The sequence below is a fragment of the Gavialis gangeticus genome, unplaced genomic scaffold, assembly GCF_001723915.1.
Source record: "Gavialis gangeticus isolate Ggan-Ray unplaced genomic scaffold, GavGan_comp1, whole genome shotgun sequence".
Taxonomy (NCBI): Eukaryota; Metazoa; Chordata; order Crocodylia; family Gavialidae; genus Gavialis; species Gavialis gangeticus.
Window position 1 is genome coordinate 38684787 of NW_017729025.1, and position 23004 is coordinate 38707790.

The window sequence follows — 23004 nt, forward strand, 5'->3', positions numbered from 1 at the left end:
TGAGAGCACAATTTCTGCTTATACAGATCTTTATACCTGTGAAATGTGTGGCAGATGAAAATTAAATATTTTTCTGTACAGATAGCCCTGATTGAGAAGTCACTTAAGAAATGCTGTTTTACAAATTACATCAAAAAAACCTACAAAGACTAAACAGTTCTGATGCTGACTTTGGGATTTTACTTGGCTTTTCTAGATAAATTTTCAGTAAGGTCTAGATGTTAATAATAGGGTGGTTTTTGGTTTGTTTGTTTGTTCGTTTAAAGCAGTGAGCTACATGTTCCTATTTACATGCACTTCAGGGGCTGAAGTATAACTGCAAATCTAATTGAAGTATATTTCTAAGTTGTGTGTGTGTGTGCGCGCGCGCACACAATATATAGTACTGGAAAATATATACAGGTTTCTCTTGCCAACCACAGTTTTGAGTATCCACGCTTAATAGTCTGTACACCAGTTTGGCTACCATGGTATACAGTTTTGAGTAACCATGGCTTTCCATGGCCGCACATTAGCCTTCCACCTGCCATTTTTCCCATAAGCCTTTTGTCTGGCCAATCACAGTTTTGCCACCATGGGAACTTTCAGGAACCTAACACCAGCGATTGGCAAGGGAAACCTGTATTTAGTGATTGGCAAGGGAAACCTGTATTTAGTGATTTTTTTCCCTTTGTTTAAAATAGCTCTAGGTTATTGTATATTTTTAAAAATAAGGTGTTTGAGTAGCAGAAGATGGGAATTTTCAGAACCATTCAGCTCTGTCCAAGTTTTATATTAACTTGACTAGGATCAGGGTTGTTGGGACTACGAGGTTTTGAAAATTCTGTCTGTCATAATACTGCATATTTAATTGAGGTTTGGGAGATGTGTGATACAATATTGCAATAAAATATGTGATCACTATATTTCAATAATTATACAATAAGGCTTTGCAGTTTTTTTACCCTTTCAGGTAAAATGTGCCAAATGGCTTAAGTAGGTGGAGGCCAACCTTTTTGGCAGGTGTTCCACAAATTAGTTTTTCACCCACCCCAAATACCACTTCAGTCACTTTCTTCTGTTTGCTGTGCTGCTCTCTGCCCCATACTCTGTTCTTTGCCAGGTCTCCTTCTTTGCCATCTGCCTTCTGCTGCCTGTCTGTCCCCTTCCTGATCTGTTGCATTCCATACCAGAAGTTGCCTGTGGCACTTCTGCTGCAAGTTGACCACCCTTGGCTCAAATAATCTGGGAGTTGAAGTCTTATTTAATTTTCAATGAAACAAGGATTCGGGATTTCTGAGTTTTGAGTGCTGACCTCCCAATGTAAAGTTGTTGTTTTTTTTAGTAAGGAATTTTATCCGGTTCTGTGCAAGTTAAGAAGTGGTTTACTATAGAAATTGTACCATGGGTTAGTGAAAAAGTGTATTCAAGATTTTGTTCTGCTTATGTTCTGCTTTTGCAGATTCACACTAACCATGGTTCTGACATTTCAGTTGAATGCAAAAATTTCCATTTTTTTCTGGTGGTGGTAACTCCCTGTGCAGTGTTAATTGTAGTTAGAAGTTGTAGTTGAGATTAGAAAGATGTAGGAGGCCATCCACTCACTTCGAGTCCTAATAAAGAGAAGAAATGTGCTGCTGCTTGTATTTTACGAAAGAAAAAAAAGTCAGAGAGATGGCCTCTGAGAGTTATGCCTTACCAGAAGGGATGGTGTTACTGGTTTAGTGGCATCTTGTTGCTGGTTTCAGTGGCAAGAGAAGAAAATATTTATTTCTTCTGGCTGGAAGTAGAATTACTGTTCTAAGGTTCATTGTCCTATTCAGATAGATGTAGTCTCCTCCTAAGTTTGTGTGCTGTTAATGGTGGATAGCTCGGAACTTTTCTCTGAAGGAAACATTTCTCTGAGAGTGTGCTATAAAATGTGGTGTTTTAGCAGATAACTGTCGTGCAGTTGTCGTGTCCTAATTGTATCGCCAGCTATAATTCAGTTTGGAGAATCAGTAAGATTCCAATAATGTTCTTCAAACTTCTTTTTTCTTTTAATTTTGAAACAAAGGTTTCTTATGAATAGTGTCTGGATTTATTCCATAAAAATATTAGTCCAGTTGTAACGGGGAGATTGGGGCTATGCTGCTGTTTCTCATTTGATTCAAGGAATAACAGTGAAGACCAGTGATAATATTTAAGAATAGGGTTTTAAAAAGAGACTTGGGTTTTGACACTGTTCTTATTAGGTTACTTATGTTCTTACTGTATTGCAACTTAGTGGTTAAATAGCTTTTGAAAAAACCCTCATCTTTGGCACATAGAAGGCTTTCCTAGACCAGCACAATTAATTACTGTACAGAATCATATTAGTCTGGAAGGAAATTCAGGGACCTTCCCTCTGGTCTGGGAGTGTCAAACTCAGCCAGCCCTCTGAGCCAGATCTGGACCACAAATCTCCTCATGGACCTGGCAGGGCAAGCTATAGCAGTGGAGGTGTTAGAACAACTATCGCTCCCCCTACCCCACCCCACCTCCCATTGTCGACACATATATTCACGGGGGGGCTTCACACCTAAAAATTTGCCATCAGGCTCCATCCCTATGGCAAGGGGGTCGTGAAGCTGCACTTAACAGTCTCCAATGATAGAGATTCCGCAGTCTTTCTAGATAATCTTGTTCTGGTGCTTAATCGCACCTACTTGGAAAGTTCATCTTCATTTCTAATGTAAACCTCCCTTGGTACAAATTAAAATCATTACTTTTGTCCAGTCTCCCGTGAACCTGGAGGACATTTGATTACAATCCTCTCTTACTGTATTTACTCAAATAGAAGACAACTGGATTATGAGATGACCCCCCCCAGTAATTAGAATAATAGAAAATTAGGGTTGGAAGGGATCTCAGGAGGTCATCTAGTCCAACCCTCTACTCAGAGCAGGACCATCCCCAACTAGATCATCCCAGCTAAAGCTTTATCTAGATGGGTCTTAAAAACCTCCAAGGATGGAGAAGTCCACAGCCTCTCTGGGCAGCCTCGTCCAGTGTTTTACTACCTTCCTAGGGAGAGAACTTTTCCTAATATCTAACCTAAATTTCCTTTCCTGCAACTTAAAACCATTTCTCCTTGTTCTGTCATCTGAAACCACTGAAAACAGTCCAGCTCCATCCTTCTTTGAAATCCTTTTCAGGTATTTGAAGGCTGCTATTAATCCCCTCTGTCTCCTTTTCTCTAAACTAAAATAAGCCCAGTTCCCTCAGCGTCTTCTCATAAGTCATGTCCCCCAGCACCCTCACCATTTTTGTTGCCCTCTGCTGAACCCTCTCCAATTTGTCCACACCATTTCTGTAGTGGGGGGGCCCAAAAACTGAACACAGCACTCCAGATGTGGCCTCACCAGTGCTGAAGTAGAGAGGATTAATCACTTTCCTTGATCTGCTAGCAACACTTGTACCAGTGCAGCCCAATATGCCATTAGCCTTCTTGGTAACAATGGCACACTGCTGGCTCATATTCAGCTTATTGTCCACAGTAACCCCCAGGTCCTTTTCTGCAGAGCTGCTTCCCAGCCAGTCAGCCCCCAGCCTATACTAGTGCATGGGATTGTTCTGTCCTAAGTGCAGGACTTTGTGCTTGTCCTTGTTGAACCTCATGAGATTCCTTTTGGCCCTATCCTCCAATATGTCTAGGTCACTCTGAATCCTAGTCCTACCCTCCAGTGTATCTACTACTCCCGCTAGCTTGGTGTCACCTGCACACTTGCTGAGGGTGCACTCTATGCCATCTTCCAGGTCTTTGATGAAGATGTTGAAGAAAAAATGGCCCTAGAACCGACCCTTGGGGCACTCTACTTAATACTGGCTGCCAACTAGCCATTGAGCCATTTCTTACTACTCCCTGATCCTAATTCTCCAGTAAGTTTTCTATCTACCTTACCATCTGTTCATCCAGCCTGTACTTCCTTAGCTGTGAGACTGTTGTGGAAGACTACCAAAAGTTTTGCTAAAATCATGATATACCATATCCACTGGTCTCCCTGCATCCACAGAGCCAGTCATCTCATCATAGAAGGCAATCAGGTTGTTCAGGCATGACTTGCCCTTGGTGAATCCATGCTTACTGTTCCTCATCACCTTATCCCTCTCCAAGTGCTTAGAAATGGATTCCTTGAAGATCCGCTCCATGGTTTTTCCAGAGACACAGGTGAGGCTGACTGGTCTGTAGTTCCCTGGATTCTTCTTTTTCTGTTAAATATGGACACTGTTTGCCCTCTTCCAGTCATCTGGGACCTCTTGTGATCACCATGATTTTTCAACAATGATGGCCTATGGCTTTGCAGTCACATCACAGCACCCTTCATAGATTCATAGATGTTGAGGTCGGAAGGGACCTCAGTAGGTCATTGAGTCTGACCCTCTGCCCTGGGCAGGAAAGAGTGCTGGGGTCAGACGACCCCGGCTAGGTGCTTGTTCAGTCTCCTCTTGAAGACCCCCAAGGTAGGGGAGAGCACCACCTCCCTTAGAAACCCATTCCAGATTCTGGCAGCCCTTAATGTGAAGAGGTTCTTTCTCATGTCCAACCTAAATCTGCACTCTGTCAATTTGTGGCCATTGTTCCTGGTTACTTCCGGGGGGTGTCCTAGTAAATAGAGCATCTACTATTCCCTGCTGCTCTCCCCTGATTAATTTATAGGCATTCACAAGATCATCTCTCAGCCTTCTCTTGTGAAGGCTGAAGAAGTCTAGGTTGCTCAGTCTCCTCGTGTATTTGAAGGCTGGGGTTGGGGTGGAAAGGAGATTGAGGAGGGCAGACGTTAAAAAAATGTTGATTAATGTAAGGATAGGGAATAAGTTAGATGGAAAGAATGTAGCATTGGTAATAAAGCATACTGTAGGGAAGTAGATCAGAGAGTGTAGACATGGAAAAGAGATGCATAAAAGACATTACAAGATGCACTGCAGCTGGGAAAGTGGAATGAAAAAAGGAAAGAACTGTTTGTAACAAAGTGAAAAAGGATGCCTGATAAGTTTACATTTGAAAACAGTATTAAGCAGAAAATTGACAAACACTAAGTATGATACATGGCTTGTTAGCCTTTTAACTGCAGGAGATGGGGATTTGAGGAGTTTAATATTCTGAGAGTTAAATTTAAAATTAGCAAGTAATCAAATGTTGTCTTTCTTTTGTAGGAAGATGAGAAATTTTTGACAGAATTGTTTGCCCAGCTAACAGATGAAGCCACAGATGAGGAGAAAAGACAAGAATTGGTAAGGATTTGAATAGTTTGTGTGAAGTGACAGTTCCAGCTGACTGAATTTTCTTATTTACTATTCATATGTTTTTCTAAATTTCAGGTAAATTTCCTTAAAGAGTTCTGTGCATTTTCTCAGACGTTACAACCTCAGAATAGAGATGCTTTTTTCAAAACATTGTCTAATATGGGTATACTGCCAGCATTAGAAGTTATTCTAGTAAGTAAACTCAAGATTTTTTTTCTAAAATGACTTTCTAAATATTTTCTATAACTATTTTATAATTTTTATTTTAGAAAGGTCAATTGGTTGGTTAAAAAGTTAATAAGTCAGAACTTGAGTTATGCAGCTTTCTTAAGAACTCTTCATTTGTCCTATCACATAGGGAATATTACCAACTTGCATGTCAGTTGATTTAAAAAGTAGGAATAAATCTTATGTGGCTTTACATCAGTTACTCCCCTCTCAGTATTTTTGATCTGTTGTCACTTTCCCATCGTTATGTTTTTCTGTGTACCCAGGGCTAACAAAATTGACCAAATAACAAGGAAAAGTGTGAAATTATATATAATTATATAAATAGAGGTATGAAATACGAGAGAGAGAGGTGAAGTTGCTTGTGTTCCTTTAAAAAATGACTGCTTCATGTCTTCCAAGCTCAAGGATTTTATTTTTGAAAATTTGTAAGTGGTTTTACTTGACTTCCCAGGGTATGGATGATGCACAAGTACGAAGTGCAGCTACTGATATATTCTCATATTTGGTTGAATACAATCCATCCATGGTACGAGAATTTGTCATGCAGGAAGCTCAACAGAATGATGATGTAAGTAGGAAGTCGTTTAAGGTGACTTTTTTTTTTTTTTAAAGAAGCTTCATACTTGCAACTCCATTAACTGAAACTAAATCCTGTTTTACATGGTTACATTTTACAAATGTTTGCTACAAATAATTTGAGTTTTTAAAATCTTCCCTTTTTAAATAAAAATCATTTGGAAACTTCTTTGTAGTACCCTTCACTGCAGTATCTTCAGTGAAATTGTATAACTGTATTGACATCTATAGCAAATGCTGTGTTAACTGGCACTTTATTAGCCGGAAAACTCTACTAACTGGCGTCCAAGGGATGCAGCAAAAGTGAAACTGGAAGTACCGCTTCTGGGGGACTTCTGGTTTCGCTGCTGTGAGCCAAGTTTTTCTATGTCACTTCTTTGGCCCGTGGCCCAGGGTAAAGCAGCCTGTGCGGGGCCCCCCTCCCTGTCCCCCAGCACCAGATGGTGCACATTTGATTAACCGGCATATTTGATTAACTGGCATCCCCCATTCTTGGGGGATGCCGGTTAACAGAGCTTTTACTGTATAAATTAAAATTTTAAGTTATTAGTTAATGTATGTGGAAGGCTGCTTATAGTCTGCTTGGGTCCCAGTCCTTGAAACAGTCAAGTACCTTAACTTTAAACATGTAGACAATACAAATAACACACATATGGAAGGGAAAGCTGCTCACTTGTCTAAATCTAAGCACATGTCTTAATGCTTGGAGAATTGGATCCTTAAGTTTTTCTACACCTGTCAGTTTGCCTTTCAGAGTACATCAAGCAATATGTAAATTTCAGACTTCTTGTTTAGTTTCATATGGTGATGGTATGTCATTAGGTCTTTGCAATATCTTTTGCCCTGAATATACACCAAAGTATACAAAGCTTGCATCTCTTATAGGAAAGAAAAGTAATATACAGTAAAGTAACTTATTTGATTTAATGAACCCTGCAAACATATAGTAGGAATTGAATTTTATATATAATAAACAGGAACTTTTTAAATGTAAATAAGATACAATATTCATCGATTGTTAGTTAACCAGTACAGTATTCTGGACACAGATATAATTCAGGCTACAATAAAATAATTTAGGAAAGAACAACAGGGAACAGCATTGGCAAAGGAAATGCAAAGATAAAAAAACCCTACCTTTTTAAATTCCAAATTTGTTTAATATGCTGGATGATATGTTTGGTAAATGATTAGCTGCTTTGTATACCTGTCATTTTTTAAACTTCTATATTGTTTTTAAGTCCAATTTCTTAAAATCTATAGAGAAAGAAAGAAACTGCCTTGCCTTTTTAATTACATATCTCTGTTCAGCTTCTGAATTACTGTTTTAGGATCCGATTACAATAGTATTTTTAAGGTCAGATATGACCACCTTTGTAGAAATATTTAGTGTTTCAAATTGCTTTTAAAAAGTTGTCTTGTTTTAAGAAAAAAACTTCACTTTGCAGCAAAGTCTGTTTCAAATATGGAAAGTAACATATAAATTAAAGACTTGATCCTATTCCTGCCTGTTCTTAATTTTACTTAAGTATACTTTTTTCCTTTAGTTGACTACTGACCTGCTTTGTTTTGCATGTATGTAAGTGACTTGTAGAATCAGGGTGCTATAACAATTTGAGAGAAGTGTCAGTTTCCAGATCACTCCACTAATGCTGGTAATTGCTTGTGCATGTACACAAGAATTATATAAGAATGGAAAATTGTTTTTTGATCCCTTTTTTGCAAAAGCACATGTTTTTGAGTAAATTTACATGCCAGTCATCACATGCGTTCATGTTTTTAAAGCCGTGTGTGCACTTGTAGGACTAGGGATTTTCTTTTAGCAATAACAAGTTAAATCCTCTAATTAATAAAAAAACAAACAAAAAAACCCTTATGCATATATATTTAGAATTTGAAGCACCTGCCTTCTCACTATGTGTGTCAAGTTTTTTCTTCAAATCTTTTTCTTGTTTTTATAAATTTTCATTAGCCAACTTTGTATTTGCTCTGAAAGCTTCTCCATGGTTAAAGCAGTAATATTAGGCATACAAATAGTCATATTTCACTGGAAGTTTCAAAAATGTATTTTAAGGATTTGGTTGTATTAGTACTGCATTGTGTAATATTTTTATTTTTTACACCATTTTTAATTTTGGCCAAATTTGACTGATTTCCCCTTTAAAGGGACTTTCATTTTTCTTAGTTATAAATTATATGTTTTTTGCCTCTGTCTTCCTTACTAGGATATTTTACTCATTAATCTCATCATAGAACATATGATCTGTGACACGGATCCAGAACTCGGGGGGGCAGTCCAGCTCATGGGTCTACTTCGAACTCTAGTTGATCCAGAAAATATGTTAGCGACTGCCAATGTGAGTTCTAAATTCAGTTATGGCTGGTTTCTTGAAATGTTAAACACTCATGGTAATGTATGTTAGAAACGCTGGCTTTAATATTAAAGTATTTTTTCATTCTGTAGAAAACGGAGAAGACAGAGTTTCTGGGTTTCTTCTACAAACACTGTATGCATGTTCTCACAGCCCCCTTACTGGCTAATACTACCGAAGATAAGCCTAGCAAAGGTGAGACCCAGCAAAGTTTGGCTGTCCTGTTGAAGCCTACTGAATGTCAGAATTTAATGCTGACTACTTTATTAAAGGGTGTATGAAACTCTAATCATCCAAAATATATTTATTTTGATCATGCAGTGTCTGATTTGAACTAAAACGTTGATTCATTGTTTACAATGCATAAAAGACAGAAGTCTCTTATGAGGTGAACACAACATTATTGTTCCAATTTTCATCTAGCAAAGCCCTTAAAGCATCTATGTAACTTTTAGTACACGAGTAATCAGGTCAACTTTTTATGGTACATAAAATTGTGCAGGTGCTTAAATACTTTTATTGTCAGGACATATATATAATTATAGAGGATCCAAAATTTGTCCCAATAAGCAGTCCTTAATCATACCCTGAAACTTTCTAGAGTAATTGCCAAGCAAGTTAAGATCTTGAATATTAGCCAACTTTAAGGGGAGTTTGAAGTCAAATTTTGTTACTCCCAAAAACACTGTGTTGTAATAGCTTACACCTCAGCAATATTTTCAAAACAGCTAATGTTACATTAAAAAAAAAAAAAAACCAAACAAATCTGACTGAAAGTTTTTAAATTTTCCATTGTTTTCATCGTGTCCTTTACCTATTGTTTAACGTTAGTAGCTTTCCAATAGCTTCATCTTTAATCTTGTGCAGGGATGTTAAACTCCCCCTGCCCCACGGGCCACATCTGGATCATGGGGCTCTTCACAGGCTGAATTCTTGTCCAGTGGAGCTCGGTGTCCCAGAGTTAGTTGTCAGGTCCCACCCCTGCTTGCCCCATCCCCAAATTCCCTTTCCCACTGCCAGCCCAACAGGCCACACAACATAGTTCTATAGGCTAGTTCCAGCCCACAACCCATAAGTTTGACACCCCTAATATAGTGTGATTGTTGTATTTTAGATTCCTAAAACAGCTAATGTCTTTTAAATCCGTTTTACGTCTTTTAATAAGAATAATATACTGACAAATTTTTAGAGTAGACATGATCTAAGATGATGTCCAGGATGATATTTTAAGATGGTGGAGACAGGCCTTTTTCTTAGGCATGACAAAAATTAGCCCTGCACCCTCCCTGGGTACCACTCTGACCGCCTTCCTCTGTCTGATCTGCCTTTCTGCCTTCTGCTCCATTCTCTGTACTCCCTGCCCAATCTCCTGCTTTCCCTTCAGCTTCCTGCCTTATCTGCTGCTGTGCTGTTTGCCACCTTCCTGATCTGCTGTATGCCCCACACACAGACTGCATGTGCCACTTACAACACTTGTGTAGCAGATTGGCCAACCCTGTTTTAAGACACATCTAAGTAGGCAGACCCCCTTGTATAAGGGCAGTTACAACTGTGCTCTTGCTAGTATAGCTTTTTGTTCATCAGACCAATGTTATAGTGGCAAAAAACTCATGTTGGTATAAGCATGTGCAGTATAGAAGGGTTTCTTGATATAGCAGACTAACATTTTTAAGGTAGATATTATCAGGTCACTGGTAGACTTTTGTATGGGGTTTTTAGTTTGTTTTTTGTTTGTTTGTTTGATTGTTTTTTTTAAGGGCTAGATGTAGATTCCAGCTTTCTACCCAAAACTAGTATAACAGTTTACAGTGAGATTTAAAGATCCAACTTTGTGACTGTACCTGCAAATTTAGATTTAGTATTTGAAAATAGGGCCCTAAACATTTTTTAAATTATGTTCTTGTTAATAAATATATTTTTTATTTGTAGATGATTTTCAGACAGCACAGCTGTTGGCATTAATATTGGAATTGCTAACTTTCTGTGTAGAACATCATACATATCATATAAAGAACTACATTATTAACAAAGATATCCTGCGACGAGTATTAGTTCTTATGGCCTCAAAGCACGCTTTCTTGGCATTATGTAAGTTTTTAACTTGTTTGTGTGATGAGTGTTATTTGTAATAGTGGTATTTTGTTGGAAAATATGTACCTTTACATAACCATAAACTTCAGTACAGAAGCTCCATCTTCATAACTGTATCCTTTATTTCTCATACCAACCTGTGGCTGTGTCATTTAGAATTACCAAACAATTTTGTATTTATCGGGGGGGTTGCTGAAACTTAGCCTTTTTTTTTTTTTTTTCGAATGCACGTCATATGAGGAAAAGTTGAGAGAATAAGATATGCTTAGGGAAAAATAAATGAAAGGAGAACATAGCAGTTTTCAAATATTCAGTAGGCTGTTATGAAGAAGTGGGGGGGGGGGATGTTTTTCCTTGCCACAGAGGGCAGGTCATCAAAGAAATGGTTTTTAATCTTATCAAACCAGATTTAGATTAAACCTCAAAAAACTTTATACCCCGGGAAGAATAGGACAATGGAATTAAATACCTAGAGAAACTGAGGAATCGCCTTCATTTTAGGTTTTCAGGAAAAGGGCTGAGTACTACCCCAGATGGTTGCTTATAGGAATAGACCATTCTGTATTTGTGCAAGGTTGGATTAACTGACCTTTAAGGTCCCTTCCAGCTCTGTGACTTATTTCAGGACTGTCCAACTGGCAGCCCGCAGACTGAGCCCCTGCAACCACCTTTCTCTGGCCTGCAGTCAGGGAGGGCCTTGGAGATTAGGAAGAGCTGAACAATGGTGGTCAACCTCGCACAGTTGGAGGGGTGGAATCCCAGGGGCCTGTCTGCACAGTGTGCAGACCAGGGGCTGCCCCAAAGTTTGAACAGTCCTGAGTTATGTATTAAATTAATTAATTTATTTCCTGAGAGAGCCCTATTATAAACCAATTTGCAGCCTTCTGTAGCAAAGGACTCAGCCCACAACAGGTCATAATGCTCTTAAAAACTATGGATTCCTTTTTTTAAATCTCTGGCTTTTATCTTGTGAATCATGCTTGCACACCTAACAGTGCTACCATTGCATGGTACCCCACAGAATCCTTGAAAGGGTCTCAGGACACTCCAGGGTGTCATGGTACCCTTGTTGAGAATCACAGGCTGTAGATCAAGAACTATTTACTGTGCTTGTGATATTACTTAATTTTGGAAAGAAAGAACTTTTAGAAGTAAATATCAGGTTTTGTTTGGTTTTTTTACTTGCTAATAAAACAGTGCACTTCTGTGTCAAAACTAATAGTCAGAAGGTCTTAAAGAACAGGTCTTTGAAGACCTGAGCAACTAGTTGAGCAGTTCCTTCTACCTTTCCAAAAAGTTTGTCTGTCTTTCTTCATATTCACAACTAACAGTTGGAAATGGGAAGAGAAGTAACTTGTAGTTTAAAGTGTTTTTTCACTTAGGCTAAGTGACTGTTGGAAAGCCCAAGACTGAATTGATTTAATCTTTTCAGGTTAGTCTAAGCTGCATAGACTAAACTGATAAGCAAGTGAACAGACATTCACTTTCAATTCCAGAAATGCAGCCATATGCCTGCAGTGGCTCAAGCCAGAAGCAAGGGGGTGCTAGAGCACACCTTGCTCAGCTGGAGCAGACAGCTTAGGCAAGGGCTAGGTTGCCCACCTGTGAGGGGGAAGTTTATGGGAGAGGTGCAACGCATGCTGGGATGCTGGGGACAGAGTTGATTTGAATCTGGAGGGGATCTGGGACAGAAGTTCAGTAGACTGATTTAACCTAAATCAGTTAAGTCTGATGCAACATCCTTCCAGCTTTATCTTAAACCGGTTTCAGCCATTTTGAAAGTAGTTTATGTGCACTGAGCTTCTGTTGTGGTACAAATTTGAACTGATTTCTGATCACTTATACTAGTTTATGTGTAACTTCTGTCCCTAGCCTTAAAGATCATGTATGATTTTGGTAGAATTAGGATCCTTCAGTAATCGTATTTCACATGCGTACAGCTTATCCACTTGGAGTACTTTCATAGACCAGTGGAGGAAAAGTAGCCTGTTCTTAGATGTGCAAAAGTAAGGTGCTTTGAGAGCTCAAAAGCTTATAGGAGCTTTGGAACACCACAACAAAAGCCTCAAAGGCAGGCTTCAAAGGGGATATAAATAGATCAAGTTTCAGCATTTTTTCAGTCAGAAAAAACATTTCCTATTTAATGTTGATGACTTTACTTTGTAGACAAAATCAATTAAACATATTCAAGTTGTTTCTTTGAAAAAATAGAAATGATTAGAAGGAGGGGAAAAATGACAGTTTGAGTCCAATGGTGATTACTGGCAATGAATCTTGCAATTGTGAAATGATTTTTCTTTGAAACCCTGAGTTGTTTCAGTGTTTTAACAGTTAACATGCTAGCATCGTGCTTAGGTTAGTGTTACAGTTCATTTAAAAAAAGGATGATCAAGGCTTACTTGAAGGATTTTTTGATGGTGTAGCAGGTCGTTACACACTCAATTTGTACTTTTAAGAACCTTTTTAACCTATTGATACATGTTGTATCAATAGTATGCAAAAGTATACAATTTATTGATTTTAAAAAACCAAACTTCCTTATGTATATTTCATGTGAAATAACTGCTGTTTGGTTAATTTTTAATTCTGTCTATAAAAATAATTGTAACTTTCAACAACCGCTTGCCTGGTTTTAGGTGCCCTTCGTTTTAAGAGAAAGATAATTGGGTTGAAGGATGAATTCTACAACCGATACATAATGAAAAGTTTTTTGTTTGAACCTGTGGTCAAAGCATTTCTCAACAATGGATCCCGCTATAATCTGATGAATTCTGCCATAATAGAGATGTTTGAATTTATTAGAGTGGTGAGTACTATTATATCTTTGACAATGTTGATTTTATAATACATCATATAGTTTAGGAGTTTAGATTTTAATTTTGAGACAGATGCAGTTATTGGTGTCTAATTCTGGTAATGTTTAAATAAGATGATTATAATGATGTAACCAAAATAAATCTGAAATTGATGTTAAGTTTCTTGTCCAGAATGACTGTTCTGGAAGGGCATTTCATTCAGAGATAAATGGTAATGGTTATACAACGTTGAAATTGCATTCATTGTTCCCAGATTTGAAAATACTGTCCTTATTGAAATCTATTGTATAAACTAATTCTGGATTGGAATAAATATTGAAGTAGGAACTTAATTTGAAATGACTTAAAGGGATATACTAAGTCATTATTGCTTGAGAGACCACCCTGATGGTCCACTCATAATTCTTTATTAAACTATTTGTTGTTCCCTAAACATAAAAACTAAAAAGAATTTTCAAAGCAAATAGCAAGTTAAATTAACAGTAATCTGCACATAGGCCTGCCTTTATGGTTCACTTTTCTACTTGCACTGTAAGGATTTCGCTGTTTGTAGCCCACTATATGTACCTTGCAGATCTGTCAGTAAAGTATGTGTTTTGCACCCCAGCTCTAGACTGACTGAATTCTGTGAAATATGGAAATACTTACAGAGCAGAGAGGTAATTCTGTCAGAAGTATAGTGGTTTGGTTTGACAACACTGATCCTTCCAGATCATGGTGTATGCACAAGAGGTCATCCAGACCTTTGACACACTTGCCTAGGTAGGGGTTTAGAGGAGTAGAGGCTGCCCAGACCACCTGTCTTCCCCTTTAGTCCACTGAGACAGAATCCAAAGGCCAGACTGGATCCAGATGTTTGGAGCCTCTATAGCCATAGTTGTACGAGCATCCCAGAAATCGAACCCAGGTCTCCCACATGGCAGGCACGCAGTCTACCACTGAACCATAGGAGACAATATAAATGTAGTATTCCCAAGATTTTATCATGCAGGAGTCTCTTAACACACAGAAGGGATTGATCATCTTCCTCCATGGCACTTTTCCCTCACTACTGTCTTCACCCAGACTAAGTAGATTTAAAATTTGCATGGGAAAAAGGCTACTGAGTGGGTAGGTTGCTGTTGAATGGGGGGAGGTGGGGAGATGCTAGGGTATTCTTGGTGATATCTTTTTTTTGGACCAACTTCATAGGGGGGGTGGGGGTGCAGTTTAGATAAGCTCTCAGGAACCAAGTTCACATCTTCAATTGAACTTTTTCCCTGAAAGTGTGTCTAACGTCTTTCCCAACTCTACAGTGGGTCCAGTAAAAGATATCACTAAAAAACCCTGGCTTGTATATTTCCTGGACTATCAAGGCTACAATATCATTCCAGTCCTACTACTCTAATGGGGACGTGCATTATTTCCCACCCCCCCCGCTCCTGTGTTTTGAAGGTTACTTGAGAAATGTAACATATTGAGGGCTTTATTAATTCTTTGAAGAGAGCCTCTTCGTCACTTAAATGAGGCCTTAGGTGGTTAAGGCTAGTGAAAGTCCTTGTTTGAATGGAGAAGGTGCTTGAGAGTGCCAGAGCCAGAGCACTTACCCCTGTATAATCCTAGTTTCCTACAAATCCTTCAAGAATCTGAAATTAGGAGTTGGCCACAGACCTCATTCTGTGGGGAAATAAACCATCTTCCATTTTCATGTGCATCATGGCCCTGCTCAGGGAGAAGCACCACATAGGAATACTTAAAGAAGTTTTTTTCCCCCTTCATCTCCTCCTACCTGCACTAGTGTGAGAGGATGTCCTTTTATTACATTACAGAGAAATCATGAATTATTTGCTTTTTGATCTGTTTTTCTCCTTTTCCTTAGTCATTGATATTATTATGATAAAAACAAATTGATCTCTTCATATACAAGTTTGTGTAAATTACAGTACAGTTGTTTTAAGTCTAGAGCTGCTTTCAGTATTTTTGATCAATGGCTATGTAGAAAACTTTTTACCATTTTTTATTTCAAAAACTGTAAAAATCCAAAACTGTTACTCTTACATCTCTCTTTCAATCGAATTATTTATTTTGAAGTGCCAGATTTTACCCACAAATGTATTTGCTATATTTGTTAACTGAGCAGCTTAGTACGAGATCACTTTTAGGACATTTTATGACTATTACACCTTCCTTGTTTTTCCTTTCCTGTTGTATTAAAAAAAAATACTTGCATGCATACATTTTTTTTCCTTTTCTTTTTGAACTAAGTCACTTGGTTTATGGTTGCATTTCTTTCCTATAGGAAGATATAAAATCATTAACTGCGCATGTAATAGAGAATTACTGGAAAGCACTGGAAGATGTAGATTACGTGCAAACATTCAAAGGATTGAAACTACGATTTGAACAGCAAAGGGAAAGACAAGATAATCCAAAACTTGACAGGTAAATATTGATGTGAGTGTTTCTGTGCTCTAGTAGGAAGTAAAAATAATTCTAATAGCTACTGTATGATACTTGGGCACTGCTGAATAATCTAATTGGTAGAGTGTTTTCCAGAACTGTTTGCTTAAAACTTGATGGGGGGTTTCAGACTGTAATAAATGCAGAAATACTTGCACAGATTATCTAACTGAGGTTATTAGTAACTGAACCTCTTTTGCTTAAAAACTTAGATTTGCAATAGTTATTATGAAAGATTGTCCTCAAATAATATTTCAGTTTGAAAATCTGCAAATGAATGCTGAAGCAAGGGAGTAAGATTATAGCAGATTTCTTTTGCTATATAGGGTATTTTGTAACACCTCTCTTTGTGCCAGATCTGCAATCTTAGGAATTCTGGTTCATGCCAGATAATGTGAGCATTTTATTAAAAGTAAAACACAAACCCTAGGATTTTTACCTTGGTGCATATGTGTAGGGAAGAAAACATGCAGTCTGTTTATTTAGATATGAAAATATGTGCCATGTTGATTTATTCTTGAACTTATGTAGACTTGCAATAGTAGTTGGGCTTCAAACATTAAAAACTACTTGTTCCACAGCATGCGGTCCATTTTGAGAAATCACAGATACCGGAGAGATGCAAGAACTCTAGAAGATGAGGAGGAAATGTGGTTTAACACTGATGAAGATGATATGGAGGATGGAGAGGCAGTGGTACCCCCCTCTGATAAAACTAAAAATGATGATGATATTATGGACCCTATAAGTAAATTCATGGAAAGAAAAAAATGTAAGTGACTGGAAGGAAAATATTTAATTGTCTAGTTTAAATGGAAGGCTTAATTTGCATTTTAAGAAAACATAGTTGTTGGATTTTTCTATATTTTCATATAAATTATTACATTCACCTTTAGTACTTATACAACTAGACTGGCAGCTTATTTATTCAGACCAAAAAACCTTTTCATATCATATGCAAAGGCTTAAAAGTATGGAGATTTGTGTTCTGAATGAATTTGGTTTTCTTAAAGCACTAAAATGAGAAATACTAGGCAACTAATCGAGTTGTCATATACTTTGTTTGCTCAGATTATACCTTATCAACTTGTTTGTGCATTAAAGTAATGCCACTAATAGAATATGTATACGGGCAACTCCTGCTTAGCATTCTTAATTGGTTCCAGAGAAAACGAGTGTTAAGCGGAACCATGCTAAGCTAAACCCATTTCCCCATAGGAATGAATGTAAATAGAAATAATTGGTTACCGCCACTTCTTGCAGCTGCTGCCCCGCCCTGGGCCTCTGCCAGCCCGGGTACTGGTACAGACCCTGCACTCATGCTCAACCCCCACTTATTACTTCACACCACCACTGCCTCTCCCCACCCACCCTGCAGCCACTTCAGCCCTACATACCAGACTGGGCACTGGCACTCCTGCCGATCCTGGCCCCAGCGTGGGCCCCACACTTGCCACCACTTCTCCCCATCCCCCTGCACTCAGGCCCCCCCCCCCCCCCTCCCCCCCCCCCCCCCTCCCCCCCCCCCCCCCTCCCCCCCCCCCCCCCTCCCCCCCCCCCCCCCTCCCCCCCCCCCCCCCTCCCCCCCCCCCCCCCTCCCCCCCCCCCCCCCTCCCCCCCCCCCCCCCTCCCCCCCCCCCCCCCTCCCCCCCCCCCCCCCTCCCCCCCCCCCCCCCTCCCCCCCCCCCCCCCTCCCCCCCCCCCCCCCTCCCCCCCCCCCCCCCTCCCCCCCACCCCCCGGCCCCCGGCCCCCCCCCCCCCCACTTGCCACTGCCACAGCTGCTTCTCCGTGTCCACCCTGCCTTCTCGCTGATTCCACTGAGCGCTATAGTAAAAATGGCTGTGTGCGCACTGAAATGAGGTATCAATTTTAAATGAGCACTATAGCAAAATAACACTGACTGAAACCACGTTAAGCAGGGGTTGCCTGTACTGAGCTGTAATCCATGACTACAGCTCTTAGGTAATACAGTAGTATACTTAAATAAATCACTGCACTCTGCCCACCGTAATGTAAATTAAGTTAGACATATAACTGTATGTTCTATTTTCAACACGCAGCAGTACTCTGGTGCAAATAAATATATTATTTAAAAGCATATTTCTTTCTTCCAGTGAAAGAGAGTGAAGAAAAGGAAGTCCTTCTGAAAACTAATCTTTCAGGTCGTCAGAGCCCAAGTTTCAAACTATCCTTCTCTGGTGGTACAAAAACTAACCTTACGAGCCAGTCATCTGCAAGTAACTTGCCTGGGTCTCCAGGTTCCCCAGGATCTCCGGGTTCCCCAGGATCTCCCGGATCAGTTTCTAAAAGCACATCTCAGATGGCAGCTATTACTACTAAGGTACTTTTTGCGCTTCCTTTTGGGCAACTTTCATTGTAACAGAGTTGGAGCCAATTCAACCACCTCTATAAACCTGAGTGAGTTCCAGTAGCTTAAAGACTAATTATTTTGTTTTTGTCTTTAGTTTTTTCCTTGTATTTCCTTAGTTTTTTCGTTGAATTAAAGGCAACCCCCAATAATTAGATTCCATTAATGGAAAATTATAACAAATTTATAATTTTCTGTTTATAAAATCTAATTATTGGGGTATTGTCATTTAGATTTGTCTCCAAACATGGGGAGGGGGAAACACCATCTTGCTCCCCCACACACTTGCCCAGTCCTGCCTGTTCCCCATCTCTGCTGCTTCCCCCCCACTCCTCCCCAACCCAACCCTCACTGCTGTCGTCCCATCCCACCATGCACTGCTGCTCCACATCATTGCTGACACCATGGCTCCAAGCAGCCGCAGCATCCCAGCAGGTCCTGCTCCTGCCCCTGGATAGAGTCAGAACACTAATACTGAAATCCAAGATGAGGCGTGTATTTCCCCTCTCCTGACTGAAGAGGGAAACCTCATCTTGGATTTGAGTAAATACGATGATACAAACACACTGAGTTTTTAATTATGACTGTATATATGAATTTGTGACCAGTGTTTTAAAAATTTAAGTATCAAGTGTTTATTTGATTCACTGTTTTGCTTTTGCCATGACTTTAATTATGAAATACATATAGCAGTTTACATTCAGTGAATTTGGTAGGGATACTTCATGAGCAGAAATAATTTATACTTGAAATTGTTAATGATAATTTTGCTAAATTTTGCTGTTTATCACCTCTTGTCCCCAGTAGTAGTTTTATAATGGGTGTCCAATTGCTGCAGCTATTATATATATGAAAGGAATTAATTAACCGTGGCAAAATACTCATGAAGGTGTCATCATTGCAAGCCACCACACGCACATTTTTTAAATCTCGCTCTGAAAGAAATTCAGCTTGCCTTTTTTCAGTTGGCATTTTGGCAAGGAACTTCCTGAACTATTGGGAAAGATGCTAAAAAGGGTCACCAGTAACTTTACAAATACACAAAAGGCACATTTAAACTCCTACAAATCTACATTTTTAAATTAATTAAACTATTATTCTATTAATTTACATTTAATAATACTTTTTATACTTTGTTATTTGGCTTTTGAAATTGGGGGAAATTATGGCTTTATAGATTTCATTTTAATGCAGTACAACAAAATGGAATCAACTATGTTAAATTCTTCACTTTCTGTAATGCCACATGGATTTTCTTTGCAGCTGGCTCTTCTCTTAGAAGCTTGAAAATTGATTCTGCTTCATGGATGCTTTTTATTCACTTCAGATTCTCTTTTGCCAGAAGTTTTTCTTTCACCAGTTACAGCTGTAACTGAATCATTGTAGCTTTAACTCCTTTGGGTCTGAATTTCCTTTTCTTTACAAATATGTGAAAGAAGGAAGCCAGATTGGAATGAGAACTAAATGAGTCTTTTTTTCCAAATTCTTCTGGAGGCTGGGGGAAGACGCTTTGTCCCATCTTTGGAAGGAAATAGCAGGTCATTCTCTCTGGACCTGGAAGCCTGCATGGATTCATAGATTCATAGAAGTAGGGTTGGAAGGGACTTTGCATCAGGCTGCAGTAGAGAAAAACCAGGCTCAAATGACCCCAGCCAGGTAGGCATCAAGCCTCCTCTTAAAGACCCCCAGGGTAGGAGCCACCAGCACTTTTTTTTCTTGGAAGTTGGTTCCAGATCCTAGCCGCCCTGACTATGAAGTAGTGCCTTCAGATGTCTAGTCTAAACCTACTCTCTCACAGCTTGTGGCTGTTATTCCTTGTTACCATGGGAGGCGCTAGGGGGAACAAGGTCTCTCCCAAACCCTGGTGGTCCCCCCCAGTGAGTTTATAGACTGCCACCAGGTCCCCTCTCAGCCTTCTCTTGCGGAGGCTGAACAGGTTAGGGTCCCATAGCCTCTCCTTGTAGGGTCTGACACCCTGCGCTGGATGGTGAATTCCAGCAAGCGATGATCGCTATTACCCAGGTGGTCGAGGACCTGGAGCCCTCTTACCAGGTCATCGTCTGTGGAATGTAATTCTTTTTCTTGGGTAAATTTTCTGTTTATGTGGAGGCATCTTCTAGCCTTCTTGAGCATCTTGACAGTGCATCCAGTACTTCACTGTCAATTTCCATGCCTGTTACTGTTCACCTGAGTTAATATTACCCCAACTGAGTTAAGGTTTTAAACAGAGCTAAAAGCAGCCTGCAGGGCTGTGAAATGAGAGATATTACCAGGAATGGCTAATAGATATGGAAAATGCATTTAAAAGGATAGCTTTATTAATGGAACATCAAGACCATTGAAAAGGAGAGAGGGTTGTTAATAGGCCTGTGTGAAGCGGTTAGTATTCGCTTCAGAATTGGCTTCGGGGGGCAGTGATTCAAATCGGTCCCGAATCAGCTAAACCAGGCCCATCGCCCGCCCACCCCAGCTCCTGGCACTTGAGAAGCGGGAAGCCCCAACTCACCAGGTGCTGCTGGGTGGGGGCGATCCCTGCTGCCCCATGCTGCGTGGGGGGCTCTGCATAAGTCCCCCCACGAGGAAGCAAAAAACCTGAGACTCACTGATTCTGCCAGTGGGGAGGCAATCCCCACTGCTCCATACCACGTGGGGGGGCTCTTCCACAAGCCCCCTGAGGCCGCTGCAGGAGCAGTGAGTCTCGGGGCTTTTCTTGGTTCTTTGGGTTTTTGGGCAGGGCACCTGTGGGGATGCTGGGACAGTGAGGGGCAGCGGGGATTGCCCCTCCCACCCCCAGTGAGCACCGGGACTTTTTTTAAAGTACCGGGAGCTGGGACAGGCAGGGGCAGCCATGGGGGAGCTTGGGGGGCTGGGGGAGCAGGGGGGACTGGCAGAGGTCTCCCCATGCTCCTCTCCCACAGCCCCCCCTCCCCTGCCCCTAGTACTTACCAGCTCGGAGTTGGCTGCTGCTCCCTGCTGCAGCCACCGGGGACTGACTGAATCATCAAAGCGCTCTAAATCTTTTCCGAAGGTTTGAAGAGCTTTGAAGCGATTCGGACCTTTAAATTGGTCCCCTGATTCGATTCGGAGATTCAGCCGCTGGATCGGGCCCAGTCCCCTCCGAATTGAATCACCACCCGAAGCTTCGCGCAGCCCTAGTTGTTAACACTTATACAATGAAGAAAGATTAATAGGAATCAGGTGGATTATAATGAACTGTGCAGAAATAGAATAGAAATGCCCCTGCCCATACTGAGCACTTGGTTTTATAGTTTGGGTGAAGCAGGTATCAGTGGACCTGCACTCCCCTGAATCCACCCCTGCATGGAGGCATTTCCTTTCTCCCCAAGTTCTGTTGACCTGCTACTTTCCCTATCTAGATGGACCGTGTTAAACCTGACACTCCTCCAGGACCTTCCTTCCTTAGAGGTTCCTCAGATTAGAAAGACTTCTGCTAAACTTGAATAAAGGAGGTTGTCCACCTCTGCCTCTCCGGCTGCCTAGATCACTGAGGCATACAGGAGAGGGGAGCCGTGCTTCTAAGGAGGATTATTCATCTAGGGGTGTGCAAAGCAGGCCCTATTTGATTATGATACAGCACAAATCAGGGACAGTGCTTCAGTTTGTTGATTCAGATCACTGTCCCTGATCTGATTTGACTGAATTCAAATCTGAAGATTCAATGCTGATTCGGAAAATCAGCAATTCGGGCATAGAGACAGCTTTAAAAGTTTTTTCTACCTAGCACGAGGTACCAGCATGGCTTGTGAACGCTGCGATATTGGGGCGCATGGAGTGTCCCACAGGATTTCGGGGGGGGGGGGGCCTCTATATGCTCGGCAGCAAACCTGGAAGTGGACCAGAAGTACTTCTGGTCCACTTCCACATCCACCAGGGGGCCCCCAGCACCGCCCCCTCCAGCTCGGCAGTCAGCCACGGAGGGACCCTGGGTGCCCCCCCAGACCCAGGAGGCACTAGTTGCCGAGCCAGGTGGGCGCAGGGGGGCCCCCAACATGCTCCCCAGTGGCCCGGAAGTGGACCAGAAGTGCTTCTGGTCCACTTCTGGGTCTGCTGCCGAGTGCGCTGGGGAGCCCCCCGTGCTTCTGTGGGACACTCCATGTGCCCCACCATTGCAGCACTCACGAGCTGCCTGCTACCTAGAGGTTTGTAGAAAAAACATTTAAAGCTGTCTCTCTGTCCGAATCACCCAGTCCTTCAAATCGTTTCAGAGAGGTTCTGATTTCGATTTGGAGAGATTAAAGGGTCTTCTGATTTGATTCGGAGATTCGGCCACTGAATCAGGCTGAATCTCCACCAAATTGAATTGGGGCTGAAGCTTCTCACAGCCCTATATTCATCTCTAAAACAAGACTGGCTTTCATTGACAGATATTTGTTGAAAAGTTACTGTCCCCTCTTCTGTGGTTTTGCTTGTTTTTAATGTGTATAAACTGGCTTTTTCCTTATGTTAGGAGTGAAAAGTCAGATCCAAAAATTCATTTTTACCAACATATCCTTACTGACTTTTTTTTACCCTGATGATAATTCTTTTTGCTGTTATGCACACAGTCCTTCATACTATTGTATGTAGATGTTTTATATTGCCAAGTTGTCCTTAGTAATAGGAAAAGGCTTTCTTACAGTATATTGTTTTAATTGTTATGCATTTGTGCATAAGGTACGTTTTTCATGGTGTAAATACATTTTCATAAATTTTCAGTGTTTTAATAAATAGCCGTTTAAAATAACATTGGAATTCAGCTTTTTAGTAACGTTAACTTGTTCTTATTTTATCTATAACATATACACAAGGTATTAAACTTGTATAAAAATTACTGTAAACAATGTTAATATAGTAAAAATGCATGTT

The 23004-nt window shown here is 40.4% G+C and overlaps 1 protein-coding gene across 2 annotated transcripts in view; it reads left to right on the forward strand.

Annotated features, from left to right (window-relative positions):
- The window catches only part of PPP4R3A (protein phosphatase 4 regulatory subunit 3A), a 77704-nt gene that overhangs the window by 44318 nt on the left and 10382 nt on the right, over positions 1–23004 (forward strand). For both annotated transcript variants that reach the window (XM_019518654.1, XM_019518655.1), the window contains 10 exons: positions 5155–5232; positions 5320–5436; positions 5927–6043; positions 8277–8408; positions 8516–8618; positions 10353–10511; positions 13151–13320; positions 15609–15751; positions 16351–16541; positions 17885–18111. In XM_019518654.1, coding sequence (XP_019374199.1) covers positions 5155–5232; positions 5320–5436; positions 5927–6043; positions 8277–8408; positions 8516–8618; positions 10353–10511; positions 13151–13320; positions 15609–15751; positions 16351–16541; positions 17885–18111 — 1437 coding nt within the window. The remainder of the gene's footprint in view (positions 1–5154; positions 5233–5319; positions 5437–5926; positions 6044–8276; positions 8409–8515; positions 8619–10352; positions 10512–13150; positions 13321–15608; positions 15752–16350; positions 16542–17884; positions 18112–23004) is intronic.